Consider the following 15,123-nt stretch of genomic DNA (forward strand, 5'->3'; position numbering starts at 1 on the left):
GATGTTGTATTCTACCAGAAGTTAATGTGAAAGCAAATGCGTATGGTGAAAAGCCCATTGAAATAATAGGAATGATGCAAGGTCAGATAGAGTTTGAAGGAAATAGTACTATTGCAAAGGTGTTTGTGACAAGCGCAGGAGGGAATTTGTTTTTGTGGTTTGTCAAGCAGCTTTAGGAATTAAGCTTGAACCCAATGCTCAAAAGCAGTTATATACAAGAATGGTAGGAGAAATTGTTAAGATTGGAGGCGAAGCTGGTCACAAAGATGTAGGTGGTCACAAAGATTTTCAGACCTGGGTTCCAAGAGTGTTTGAAACAAAGTAGGATTTCTGAAGGTGTTTATTCACAGGATAAAGTTGAGGAGAGGGGCAATTCCGAAGGTGGCCAAGTTAAGAACAGTGCTAGTAGCGCTCAGGAAGGAAGTTGATCTGGAACTAAACAGAATGTTACAAGAAGGAGTAATTAAGAGAACTGATGCTTCTGAATGGATCAGCCCCATTGCGATTGTGAGGAATACCAATGGAAAGGTGAGGATTTGTTCAGCGAGGTAGCTCGATCGCAATCAAAGCTGAATTATCAGGGGCTAGTGTATTTCTGCTCCTTGAGCTGAGGTTGGTGTATCACCAAGTCAGATTGCATCCAGAGTCCTCAAAGTTGACCACATTTCTAATGCATGTTGATATGTTTAGATGTGTGAGGATGCTGTTTTGGGTGATAGCAGCAGCAAGTGTGTCCCAAAAAGTGATGCATGAAATATTGGGAGATGTTAAAAGATTCAAGTACTATCAAGATGCCATACTAGTCTGTGGGTGTGATGAAAATGAGCATGATGCATGTCTGAAGGAGGTGTTGGAGAGATTAGGAGATGCAGGACTAACACTGACATTGGAGAAGTACACATTCTGGAAACATGAAGTTGATTATCTGGGATATATTATTTACTTGTATAAATGCCTTACACATGCACAATAAATAAATAAAAGAGAGCATGGTCAGGTACATAACAGACATGGTTGAGCCTAAAATAAAATGGAAGTCGCATCTCTTTTAGGCTTGATTCAATATTATGCTAAATTCATCATGAATTTATCAAGTAAGACTAGGGCAATGAGGAGGCTCACTTGAAAAAGAGTACAATTTGTGTGGTCAAAGGAACGTGAGATGGAATTCAAGGGTGTAAAAAATGAGAAAGTGAAAGCACCCATTATGATAGGGTACAGAGATGATTTGAAAACGGTGGTATACACTGATGCCAGTGAGTTTGGACTTGGGGCGGAATTCATGGAAGAGGATGGCCTGAGACAGTACATTGTAGTGTTTGCTTCTTGGATGCTTAAAGAGGTTGAGTCTCGGTACTCAATCATAGAGAAGGAGGCATTAGCAGTGGTGTGGGCCATTGAAAAATGTAAAGTATATTTTTATGGGAGAGTTTTTGTTGTGAGGACTGATCACCAGCCGTTGGCTGGGATATTCAATAATAAAGGCTTAGATGGGGTGTCAAGAAGGAATTGTTAAATGGGTGACAACATTGCAAGGATTAGATTATGTGGTAGAACATGTAGCAGGAAAAAAGAACGCTGTGGCAGCTAGTTTGTCTAGTGACCTGGTGATAAATGGAGAAATTATGGAAAGGTTGGACCTGGATGAAGATGTTAAGGACATATTTGTGGTTGAACAATCACTTCACGAGGTGTCTTGGGTCAAATCGTCTTTGGAGGATGATATTTATCAAGAAGTAAAAAAACAGCTTGAAAACAATTGGAAGGATGATAAAGATAGGTGTGGGGGTGAGTGAGTGGGGGTGAGGGAGGAACTCAAGAAATGCAAATGGGTGAAGGATGAACTGTGTGTTCAAAGAAAGTATGTGTGTAGGGGAGTCTGCAAATGACAGAGGGAATGAGGGAAGAGGTTGTGAGGCTAGGTCATAAAGGTCACATGGGGATATCGAGGATGAAGCCAGTGGTAAGGACCAATTTTTGGTGGCCAAATATGGATGAGTTCATTGCATTACAGATTAAAGAGTGTAATGCGTATAGGGAGAGTGACAAGATTATGGAGACTAGAGTACCTCCCATGATGGTACCAGAAACTGCTGAAGTACCTTGGCCTATTCATTTGTTGGGTCCTTTGGATTTTGCTGGAGCTCAATGTTGTTACTAGATTGTGGTGTTGGATCTATTATCTAAGTGGCTCGAGGTGGGTATTACCAAAGATATCATGTCAAAAAGTATTATAATATTTTTGAAGGTGTGCTTTAGAGGAAAGTTTATCTCATTAGTTTGTTGAGTGGCAATGGACCACAGATCAAAGGAGTTTCAGGAATGGTTGAAAGATGTGGGCATTACACATTGCCGGACCTTGTTATATCATTCACAAAATAATGAATGTGTGGAGACTGTTAATGACTCCAATCAAGCATTCCCAGTGCCTTGTCTGGGATTGCTCAAGGGAAGCCCTTATTTATATATTTTTATGACAAGTTATAATCTGGATGATAAACCTTTATATAACGCCCCTCTCTTTGAATCCCCCTGACCTCACTGAGCCAAGAAGTAGGTTTATTTTGCAATTTAAAAGATGTATTGGAAAAATTAAACAATATATATATATTACACTTTTACAATAAATTAATATTTGATATCACACTTAACAATATGACAGTGATCAACACTGGGTGATGTTACACTAGCACACTGATTTAATTACTTAAGAGTTAGTATAGGGAGGAAAAGGTAACTGAGAATGCTTTTATGGTTTCAAGGAAAAACAATGAATAAAAGAATGCAGTACAAAAATAACTAGTAGGGTTTCACAAGAGATAATATGTTCACTATTCCCCTGGTGCAAATTCACTCCCCCCCCTATGCAATAGAAGATGGAAGGGAGAGCACACAGTTCTCAGGAATACAATCAAATGTAGTTCAGTTCCCCCCTAGCAAGCCTAGAGAAACAGGGATGATTTTAAACACAGGCAAAGTACTTTAAAGGTGGTATGCAAAGAAGGTAAAAATGTGCTAAAATGATTTGAATTCCCTATAAGAGATTCAGGGTGGGTGATAGCTACTTCAAATTAGTTTAGGATCACTTTAGCAATGCTCTATGAATGATTTTCAGGTTGCAAACGAATTTCAGCAAAGGAAAGCAAGAAGCTGCTATTTTGACAAGTGAAGACATTTGAGCCAAATCGCAAATCGCAGCACTTTTTCCGAGTGCGTCGAGCGCGATTACGGAAAAAGTATAATGAATAGAAAGTCGGTTCTGGGTTTGTTGGAAAACCTAGAATCTTAGCTTTAAAATGAAAGTTAAATCAAGGTTCAAGAGATACAGACGATTTCGTGAAGGTAGATTTTCAGAAATGAAATAATGATTCAAAATGGCAAAATTACACTTTTACAGGTTGAAAATCGGAGAAGGGACACACGATTCCTATGATGCAGTTCTGGACAGGTTCAAATGTTTTGAATCAGATTATTTTAAGCTAAGAGATGGGTTCTGCACAGTTCTAGCTTGGTACTCACACTATGAATTTGAAATAGGCCGTCAGGGTCTGGTCAGGTTGGGACTGGACTCCAGGCGGTTGGTTCTGAAGTCACAGCTATCTGGGTCACCTCTGCTCTGCTGGCCTGGTCTGGATCTCTGGTTCTGCTCACAGCGGTCTGGTCTGGTCTCTCTGGATACAGCACTGCTTTCTGGGTCTGCTACCGGTTCTGGCAAAAGTTCTTGGCAAGAATCCAACAGCTCGCCCGGCTGTAGAATAGTTTGGTTGGATTGCTGGATTCTGAAGGCCTGCTGAAAAAGGATTTAGCTGGTGGTCCAGGCCTCTCTGCTTTAAGTTCTGGAGTGAAGTTCTCCGTCAGAGTGCAGCGCAGGAATTCAGTTGAAGGTTGGAAAATGAATGTTCCAGTCTGGCTTCCAGTGGCTCTTTTTATGTCTTTTGAAAATGGGTGTGGATGCTAACTTTCTTTGCCCAACCCACTCACGATTTGATAGGTCAAGGATTTCTCTTTGACCTGATTTGAGAAGGGAGCAGTGAGTCATCAGGTGTCATCTTTATGGCATACAGAAAGAACACTCCCCTTTGCTTTTACCTTAGAAAATCATTTTCATAACTAAACACATTTCCCAGATACACAAGTGGTTGACATTACATATACACATCATATATCACATAAGGTAGTTTCTGTTCCAACTCTGATGTTTCTAAGAGCTTGGATTAAGAAATGACAACATTTTGCACTTTTTGGTTGGTTTACCAATATTGGATTTTTACCAAAAATGACACAGATGTACACCACCTCTCTACACATATTCCAGTAAATTTTCATTTTTCTACCGTGAACCCCGTGTCTGCAATCTCCATAGTTCATGGGGTTTTGCCTCAGAACATGGTACAGAGTTCTAATACCTCTTAAAATGTGCACAGAAAAATCACAAGAATAATGATATTAATTATATATTTTTGACAAGTCCATACTATGAATTATCCATCTTTTTTAAAATGATGCTCTGGCCCAGAGGGGTGTGGTTTCCCAAAGCACATGGTGGAATTTCTGGTTTGTCCAATTCCTCCAACTCAAGTTGCTCACAGAGGCACTGCCCCTCCCCGTTTCTCTCAAGAGGAAGCCATTTACGACCCCCCCTAATTTAACATTTGCCTGAGCCAAGGAAGGCTCATTGTTCAGTTTCCTGCAGTCCCCAGCTGCTCCTCCCCTAATCCAATCAGAGAGGTGTCATCTCCCTTTGGTGGGGGCAGCAGAATGCAGCCAGGCCTGGGAAGAGTGGCTGAGCAAGTTTCAACTCCTGTCGGGGGTAGCTTCCAGGCAGAATTCAATCTCTTTAAGCCAGGCTTCAGCTAAATGTCACTTTTGTTCCCAGTTTTTCTTCATCCAAATCAAACTTACAATTTTTACACATGCAGCTAGAATGCTGATTCTAAGTTCAAAACTATGACATTTAACAGTTGCAAACTATGTGACACTCAACAGTAGGTCACTCATTTATTTTAAACATTTAGATTTTAGTGACTTTCAGTCCAATTTCACTTCAGCTGCTGAGATCCACGGCTCAGCCAGTTTCATTATGAACATTATTTTGGGCTCTTTCTCTTTCCAGATTTTGTATGCACATATGAATACATTCTGCCAAATGTCTGCTGGTGTTCAGTGAGATTTTTGAATATCTTGCAATGTTTAAAATAGGCATTTTTAGCTTGCATTTCAGAGAAACAAAGGTGATTTCAAAGCGCTTTTTTGAACCAACCGGCACTGCTGTTTTTCCTTTTGCACACATTTCACCCATGGCACTCCTGGCCCATCACGCTCGCACTGGTGGGTGGTAGGTCAGGCGACCATTTTGGTGTGCGCAAAAAACGTGCGGTTTTCCTGGATCCTGGCACAAATGTGGGCTTTTCCGCCATCTTGGATTTCCTAAGCCCACAGCACCAAATGTTGCAGCATAATAACTCGAACATGGGTCATAGCCCCTGACAAGACATTCCATAGAACTAACATGGATGCGGTGAGGATGTTGGTGAGTCGCATGATAATTGGCAAATGTCGCTAATGCAGAGAATGTTTCAGTATAGAGTAACTTCCCATGGGACCACAGGAGTATCACCATTTGAGATATTGAGGGGTTGCAAGCCTAATACAGTGTTAACTCCTGGGTGGTTAAATAGATCTAAATTGATTGCGTGTGATGTTGAAAATGTAAGGAACAAAATAATCAAAAATGGAGAGAAGTCCAAGGAGAGGCATGATCACAGGTTTGGATGCAGCAGCAGAATTTTGTATCCTGGAGAGAAAGTTAAAATAAAATTGCCAAGACAGGGAAATAATTGTGAGACTAGATATTTGTGTGTGAAGAAGATTTGTAAGGACTATGGAAATTCTGTAAAAGTGAACAGTGGAGCAGTGTGGGACAAGGAACGAGTGGTCAAGGTTAAGTGAATCAGCAATGTTGCATATTGTACCAATTGACTACTAAAGCTTGTATTTCCTATTTGCTTTGTTTTCTTTTTTTTAGTTCTTTTTAAGCTGCTCAAGTCTTGTTTGTATTGTTATAGTTTAGAGTGATTTTTCCATACTTTAGGTGTGGATAAAGTCATCCACCATCTGTGGAATTATGATGAGAAGGGAAAGGAGGTATGTTATATATGTGGTATATGTTATGATGTAATTGTCAACTTGCTCAGTGGGCTACAATGTTATGTCTTGAAAGAAGGAATGTTAGAGGAGATTGAAGAGAGAAGGTTGGAGGATGGTGCTGAGAGGGTGGAATTGTACTGCAGTTGTTGTATGCTACTTATTCATTAAAGCCACGCTGTTCACCTGTGCTGAAGGAACTTCCCTTAGTTTTAGTTAGCTTCATCCAACATACCTTTCAGAAGATCTCAAACTGGATGCAAATTAACTGGTAATGATTAAACCAGGCTAAAACCAAGCTTCTTATGATTCCTCCCAAGTCCATGAGATGGAAATAAATCTCACCTACCAAGGAATTGTGTTTAGCGAACTGTCATATTGAGATCGCAGATGAAGTGAAATCGTTAGACATGATTCTGGATGCGACTTTAACAGTGACTTGTCAAATGAGAAGTCTTATTAGTTTACCCAACTCTATTTAATGGTCCTAAGGCAGCTAAGGCTGTTATTGTGAGAGCAACACTTGGGCTGGAAAATTAGGTGTTATTCACAGGGCAAATGCTGGACATGTCTGGTCTTGTAGAAAGCACTCGGGAAGGCTGCTTAAACTGTGCTGGATCACTGAGGCCTCCAAGAGAAACACAGAGAATGTCAGAAGTGCATTTCACATGTCAAGTTTAATATGTGCCTACATTTCACCATTGACTCTGCATTTAAAAAAAGAAAATTAAAATGAATCAGCATCCGTACCACATAAATAGGAGTAAATAAAGGCGATGTGGTCGTGAAAATCTCCTCTTTGGTTTGACATCAAATTCACCATAATGGCCAGAGCCATTATTGGTTGTAAGATTGACTTGTGTAAAAGTCTCTACATTGGCTCAACTAAACAAGAGATCCATCATCGCCAGGCTCTTCAAAACATGGCAACTCACTTAATTGCTAAGAGCCATAGATGGGGTTTCATTTCTCCAATCTTGATCAACTTCACTGGCTCCTTGTTAGTGTCAGTATAGAGTTTAAACTTCTGATGATGATCCATAAAACAGTCTATGGGTCTGTGCCGATCTGTCTGAAGAAACGTTTTGTTCAATATGTGCCCTCACGAGTCCTGAGATCCTTTAGGCAATTAAATCTGCAAATTCCCAGATTTCAGAAAGTCAGAGCTTTTGAAAGATTTAGCACTGTTTTTGGTGCCAGATTGTGAAAGTCTTCCTCTCTCCATCAGACACATTTCTGATCTTTTATGTTTTGGAAATAAGATAAAGGCTTTTCTTTTTGATTCATATTGCAATGTGTTCTCTCTATTTTGATACATTTCTTCTGGATAATGAGTGGTCTTCAGAGCAATCAGAAGCCTTTGGGTAGTAGTGAGTACCAACCTCTGGTACAACTATATGCATCATGTTAAAATAGAACAGAATAGAATAGTGCTATCTCAATGTTTTTATTTGTATTGCTTTCGCTTTGATATGCTATGTTATTTATAACGCGCTTAATACCCAGAGGATTCTAAGCGCGGTCCCGGGGATCGAACATGTGGTACTCTGTGTTGGCTTGCTTCCAAGGCGAGCACGTTGCCCCTGAGCTATCCTCACGAGCTTAAATGCAGCATAAAGATTTTTTTAAATGATTTGAACAGTCCAATTATCACATTCATCTGGCCAGGAAAGCGGTGTCCTACGTGCAGGAGCAAGTTAGGCAGGACAACCTGGCCTGGCGGGATGGTTCTCCCTTATTTTATAGGTAGGTTCTATCTTCAGCTGTTGGTTTGGAGCAGAAATAATCAAACCCAGGATCCAACCTGAAGGTACAGTTGTTTTTTCATGCATTCCAAACACTTTCACATGCTGAAAAAACAAAATGTAGGTTAATTCGGACACTTGTTGCATATGGTAAGAAGAAAGGGAAAACAATGGTGCCCCGACGTTATTTTCTGAAGCACCAATTTTGAAAATACCAATCTCCCTCTGATTTTGTTTCCCTGGCAAGCCTGGTGGGAACCGGTGGGGATTATAAATATAAGGCAGCTATATGATAGCCCCATAATGAAGTCATTTCCAGGCGATGCTACATGGCCAAATTTTAAGATACCTTTTTTCAATTTTTTCCCCAATATTTGCAGTTTCAGAGTTTCATTTTAGATAATCCATCAAATGTTTGTTGTTTCCAAGATCTTTGTTTAATCTCTGGTTTTGATGATAAGAAGGGGCATCTCTGGCCTATGCGCTTTTGCAGCAGAATAGGAATGTCAGTAATTCTGCATCGTGAAGAAATGGTGCGTTGGTGGGAGAATACTTCTTGATGAAGTTGATCGGGTGAGTTTATGAGTAATGACTTATCAGGTTCCGCTTAGTGCTAATCTCAGACACATCCAGTATTATTGTGAGAATCGGGTATATTATGACCCAGACAGATTGAGGAAATTCTTCCCTGGTACCACTGGGGAATGCTGGTGTGGTGGCCTAGGTATCAGTAACTGGGACCATATATGCATGACTTGTACAACAATTGTGGCGTTTTGGATAGTTTACCTCACGAATATTATGAGAGTGTAGGTCATTCGGGGGTCTTTAAGGGCCCCCTAAGGTTTTTGGGAATTGGCCCAACCAACGCTTTTTACATGTTGTCTGAGTCCAAATATTTATTGTTTTTCTAGTCACCTGCAATCCCACGACCTATCATTTGAACAGTTGCCTTCAATGTACATTCCTCAAATCGATGTAAAAGGTGAAATGCATTATTAATTCAGAGAAGGGTATTTATTACATTAATGAAGTACCATTGATCATATGAACACAATGTGCTTTGTGACTTTCTACATTTAATTAATGTATCATTTTATTTCTGTAAGTAATAACATTGTTTTTACTAATGCATTATGCTAATAAGAAAATGAAAGAGACTAATGCTTGAGAGCTGTAGTTAGAGGTAAGGTATATATTTCCTGCAGTGTCTACAGCACTGAAGGCAGAAGTTCACTTCTTGGTGAGGTCACTTCTTTCAGGCATCACAGTCAGTGACAGCCAGATCAGCCCACTGAGGGCAGGGTGTCACCAGAGATCAGCAAACACCAAGGGGTAATGCAACTTGATATGAGTAAATCCATGTGGATACACAGTTGGGATTCACTTCACTAATTGCAACACAAGTGGGTTTGCTTGAGATAAAGTCCATCTTCATTAGCGCAGACACAGCATTATAAATGGTACAAGCCAATCACATTAAAGCAAATGTTGTTCTCTTTTCAGCTCATGGGATTGAAGGTGGTTACCAACAGTGCAATCCGCAAGCCACAAATCTGCACCCCGCAAATTCAGTATTCGGGGTATTCTCCTGGTAAGGCAAAAGTGATATATTTTGACATTATTCTCGCTTGGAAACCTTATCAAGGCAGGCTGGCAGACAAGGTGTTAAAGTAAAATCCAGTGATGTAGATGTCTCTGTAGACTCAGTCATGGAATGGCACAGATAGCTCTGCTTTCACCCAAACCCAACTCAGCCAACATCCTTCAATGGGTCTTGTTTAACTACAGGTTCTCTTCATCACTCTGATTTTTACTCTCTTGGTCCAGTCCTTGCTTCACTACACAAATGATTTCCTTTTAAGTTACTCTAAAGCCATTCCCCTCCCTGTGGAGGTGGTCCCCTAAATGATTCAGTGATGATGCCGGTGCAGAGTGATCAAAGCGAAATACAGCTATAGGTAGGATGGAGGGCAAGGGCTATGATAAGGAGGACAGAAACGAGAAATATGAAAATCACCACTCAGAAAAAAAACAAGAGCACATTTATATTATGCCTTCATAAAGAGCCAAGCTCCAAAGAGACCTTCACTCCCACATCCAACTTGTAGTGAGAAAACAGCATGGGAGTAGTAACTACTTAAAAACATCCATCGTCCCCATGACCGAAATCAAGCATTCAACTATAGCCCGGTTATTACATTGATTCACAGACACCCAGGCTCCAACACCAATCTCATCCTGGATGATAATATTCCATCCTTTTTGTCTAGTCTCCTTAATCCCTCCAACAGACTTTGATCCAAGGTGATGTTAATGTTTGCCTTAATACTGTGAAATACAAGCAGCCCAGAGCTTCTTAAACACCTTATTTGATCTCAGCATCACATCATGAGTTATAAGCCCCAGGCACAAAGAGGGACCTCCGCTGGATAATATCTGTATATTCAATGTCGAGCTCCGTATCCCTAACCACATACCCATCTTCCAGACCATGAGCTGGTCTGCAGCTCATGGGACCTGCAGAATAGCTCCACATCTACTAAGTAAAATCAGGACTATCCAACCGGTCCCAATCAGATCTGAAAATAGATTTTATTATTTTATTATTGTCATTATTATTATTATTATTATTATTATTATTATTATTATTATTATTATTATTAGGAAATTCATTGATTACGGACCTAACTTCAATAAGCAGTGGAGCACTTTACAATTCATAGGGGCAAGTGCACTGTGAGGGAAACAGATTGCAAGGGATCAATCCAAGGGACCAAGAAGATAACAAAGGGAGAGGAAACAAAGAGGAGCAGATCGTCCAGTCTCCGGTTAGGTGGGGCGTGGAAGGGGTGTGGACCTAGGTGTTGAAGAGGGGCCATTCATGGGAGAGGAGTGTCTTCCAATAATCCCTATGTAGGAGCGAGTGGTGACTCTGGTGATGATGGGAGAGGAGGTTCCAGATTCTGGGTGTGTAGATAGAGATAGCCTGTCTTCTGGTTCTATCTTTCCTGCATTGTCGGAGTTCACGTCTTTACATGTTCTGCCGTCTTGTGGATCATTGGTGTCTGGAGATGCTAAGCTTTTCAGCAAGGTAGGTTGGGGTCTTCAGGGTGATGGTTTTTAGATGATGTACTAAGTTTTGAAAGTGAAATGTGCTTGCAGTGGTAGCGGTTATATAAGGGTCAGGGTGGTGTGATATAATTTGCAGAGTCCTTTGAGTCATGCTGCAGCTGACAAAATCTCTGGGGTGCCAGGTAGGTCACTGTAAGGCCTTCCAGGAGGGCATTACCACCATCCATGTTGGATAGGACCAAGGCTTGGATAATAGGTCTGACGTTGTTTACTGGTATGAAGGGCTTGCATTTCTGCAGGTGGGAAAGCTGGTAGCAGGTCATTTGTGCCATTCCTTGCTATGTACTCCTTGAAAAAGAGGTGTCTGTAAATGTTGGGCCCAAGGGACATGGCACAGGTGGTCAGGTGTGGCGTGAAGTCCATGAGGTTCACAGTGGATAGCCAGGTCTGGATGTCAGTGTTTTCAGTGTTGTTGGTCAGCAGTACAAATTCGATCTTGGAGTGGTTGAGCTTGAGGTAAGCACTGTCAATTCAGGACTAGATTAAAGTGAGGAAGGCCTTGCACCTTTTGATGTCTTTGATGGAGGTGATTTTGAGATAGAGGTGTGGTTCAACTTCATATTGTTTGATGTGGATGTTGTGTGGAAGGAGGGTTCCAAGCGGTTTCATGTAAAGGATGAAGATCTCAGGGAGAGGCAAGATCCTTGCAGGAATGGCACGAGTTGGTGATCTTCATGAACCAATTTGGACAAATTGGTGGTCATTAGAGAGATAGGATTTGAATCATCTAACAACAGTCTCACTGATTCCCTTGCAGGGATGTAAAATGTTGGTGAGTGTCTGGTGGTGTACTGTGGCAAATGCAGCTGAGAGGTTGAGGAGAACCAGGAGGCAAGGATGGTCATCATCTAGGATGTCAAGGGCATCATCGATCACCTTGATATTAATCATTCCTGTACTGCATCTGGGTCTGCAGGCAGATTGGTAGGACTGAAGAAGGTTGTTGTCATCGATGTGTTGAAGAAATTGCTTGGCTACTGCTTTCTCAATGATTGTACGTACGAAAGGAAGATGGGCAATGGGGCTGTAGTTGGTGAAGTTATTCACGTCTACTATTGGTTTCTTGAGAAGAGGCAGGATTTGTTGAGCCTACAGAGTCGATGGGAAGCGGCCTTGATTCAAGGAGCAGTTGATGATTGCCAGGTAAGAAATATGTGATTCTGTCAAAAGGGTCTTTAGTACGGAGCTACAGGGGAGTTTGGCTGGGTACAATGTGGCCTAGTGAGATGCTAGCCTGGCAGTCAGGACTTCTATGGTGAGTGTCTTGAAAGTTAGCCCATTAGTGGCGGTTTTGAAAGATGGGATGTGTGGTGTGCTGTCAGTTGTAACATTGGTGCTTATGTTATAGCATGGCTGGTGTTGAGTTATTGGAGGCGTGTGTCACAGTTCTGCGGTGTCTGAGGTAGGTCAGCCCCTGTAAGGTAGAGGTTGTCATCGATTCCCGTGAGAGCTTTCACTGGGAAGTTATAAAATGATCTCAAGGGTTTCCAATGGGTTTTCTTGACTGGGTGGTGTGACTAATGTCAAAGGGGGTTGGCAGATAGTCCGAACAGTCGAGCGGAATTAGAGAGCTGTGACAGAGGGTGGGCAGGACAGTGATGATGAGGTCGAGGAAATTACCTTTCCTATGCTTTGGGTTCAGAATATCAAGAGGGCAACTAAGAACTTCCTTATTGGTTTTGAGTTGCCAGTGATGTTGAAGATCTTTAATAATTATAGTTCTTTCTTCAAATAGTATCCCCTCAGCAACCTCCCCTGCTCCAATGCTGTCAATATTTTAGTGACTTACTTCTTAAATGACTGGAGCTCTGCATATCATTGTCCCACTTGCTGTGGATGAAATCAAATCTTCTGCCAAGACAACCAACAAATAGTTTGACAATCAGCCTAGTATGTTAAAACATATACTGACAAATGATTAGCACAAATAGAGAATATCTCTATGCTGTAGTGACAAATCAGCCTTCGAAAACATGACCATTGGCCATTGTCTATCACTACATTGTTGCGGACGAAAAGAGAACTTTCCCTCAAAACCGCTCACACAGACATTCCACACAAATCATCCGAACTGCTGGTATATTGCTGAGACCATAGTGCAACCAAACAAGCAAGTTCTAACTCTACTTCCTCCCAAAGCCTAGCACGCAAGTCGGAAACAACTTTTCAGGACAGCAGTGCTAAACAGTGGCCTGAACAGTCTTCCACTTCACATCAGGAGGCTCTACCCGCCCTCTCCTCCTCTCCTCCTCTCCTCCTCTCCGCGTTGAAAAAGATCTGCGGCTGAGGCATCATGCATACTATAAAATCAACACAAGTGTCTGGAGTGCAGAGCAACTCCTGCTCTGCCACTCTGCAGAAATAACTAGCTCCTACTCAGGATCCTCCCCTTACCACCTTCTGCAACACCTGCCTGTCTACAGGAAAACTACCTAAATCCCTCAAAGGAGCTTACATTGCACCTCTAGTAAAGCAGCCTAATCTTGACATGGACAAACTCAACAACTATTGACAAAAAACTCTGCAAGTCAAATTTAGCAATTTACATTCACCAATTTCCAACTTTCCAACTGAATGTGAAAGTTTCCCAATGGTCCACTGTTTCTCCAAGGGTCTTCAGTCATAGATCCCAATACTTCTTCCCCATTTCAGCTTTATGCAGATGATGTGCAGATCTCCTTTTTACAACACCGCCATCTCTGACTGTCTTGAAACCATCTAGGAAGGGAAAGTGGACAATACAGGGTGCCTTAATGCAAGAACGGTGAATTTGTGTTCTTTGGAATCCCCACCCTCAATGAATTATCCTTCCATTGATTAAATAGGATGGTCTCTGTCTCTGAGGATAATGAATTGACAACACTCTTGGGCTCATTTATGTGACCTCGCCTACCATGTAATCCCTCAAACAGATAAACACACACATCAACCACATTCCATGATTCATATGCTGAGGACATTTATCCCGCATTTGAAAATGACCCAAAAAATCGACCTCATCTCATCTTCTGAGACTTGGTATGTTGCAGTGGTCTCTACCTGGGTCTCAGCAAAGCTATGAACAACCGACTTCAAATACTTCCAAATAGAGCAGCCAGACTTACATGAGGGTAACAAGCATGCAACCAGACCTCCCTTGGTCTCAGAGCTCTTAGATGACTCACTATTGATTTAAGGATTATGTTGAAAACCTTGTGCGTCACATAGGTGAATGTCTTCCCAGAGGGCCTCAAATACTGGGATCTGCACAAAGGTATACCTCCCAATCAGGCTCCAATCATTGTTCAAGAAACTAACAAACAGAGTCTGTGGTATGGAGAAAGCTGCACCCAAACTCTGGAATGCTGACCCAAAAGATCCAAGAAGCAATGCCAACGATCTTCTCTTCAAATAACATCTCAAAACCTGGCTTTATAATTTAACCCTACCCTCAGATGCCACTCTTGAGGCTCCTGTGGCCCTCCCTTGCTTTGCCCTCACCTGCAGGATGGTATCATCCTTCCCTGGATGCTCATCATGCTATCCTACTTCACCAGGAACTTATAGTGTAATTAAACTTCTCTGATGAGTCTCACATAAGTTCCATCTGAAAACCAACTTTTGCTGTGAATTTGTGCACAATCTTTAGTCATATCATGGCAGTTATTTGTTTGGGTTTTATACTAATAGGTGTATGTAACATCACATTCACCTCAATCATATGTACCCACTAGGGGCTGCCATCCCATCACTGCCTGAAATATTAGCTCTGTATATCAGTGCCAATCCTAACTTGGGTGCTCTTTGACTGTATACTGCACTATCATCTTTGTGCTTCGAAGAATCATGGTTAGTGATGAAGTGCATCACAGAAAAAATAATAAAAATAAATAAAATTACAGTCAAACAGGTAGCGGTTCTGCGTGTTTAGGAGAGATACTGCCCAATCCTCTGCCCTAGGGGTCCCTTTGCATCTGGTGGATCAGCAATGAAGATGATCTCTCTGTTGAACTCCATTCTCCTCATAAGAAACAGCTATGACCAACCACTCAATGTAGAAGTGGAAATAGGATTTGGGCACTGTCTGAAAGGAGCTCATCATCCCAGATAGATCCCCACT

General features: G+C 41.5%; 1 protein-coding gene across 1 annotated transcript in view; it reads left to right on the forward strand.

The window, feature by feature from the left end:
- Window positions 1-15,123, forward strand: part of LOC138580188 (alpha-2-macroglobulin-like) — a 450,387-nt gene that overhangs the window by 210,064 nt on the left and 225,200 nt on the right. Inside the window, exon 17 of the mRNA XM_069650526.1 lies at window positions 9,396-9,483. Coding sequence (XP_069506627.1) covers window positions 9,396-9,483 — 88 coding nt within the window. The remainder of the gene's footprint in view (window positions 1-9,395; window positions 9,484-15,123) is intronic.

The sequence above is a fragment of the Ambystoma mexicanum genome, chromosome 3p (genome assembly GCF_040938575.1).
Source record: "Ambystoma mexicanum isolate Mex_15411 chromosome 3p, UKY_AmexF1_1, whole genome shotgun sequence".
Lineage (NCBI taxonomy): Eukaryota > Metazoa > Chordata > Amphibia > Caudata > Ambystomatidae > Ambystoma > Ambystoma mexicanum.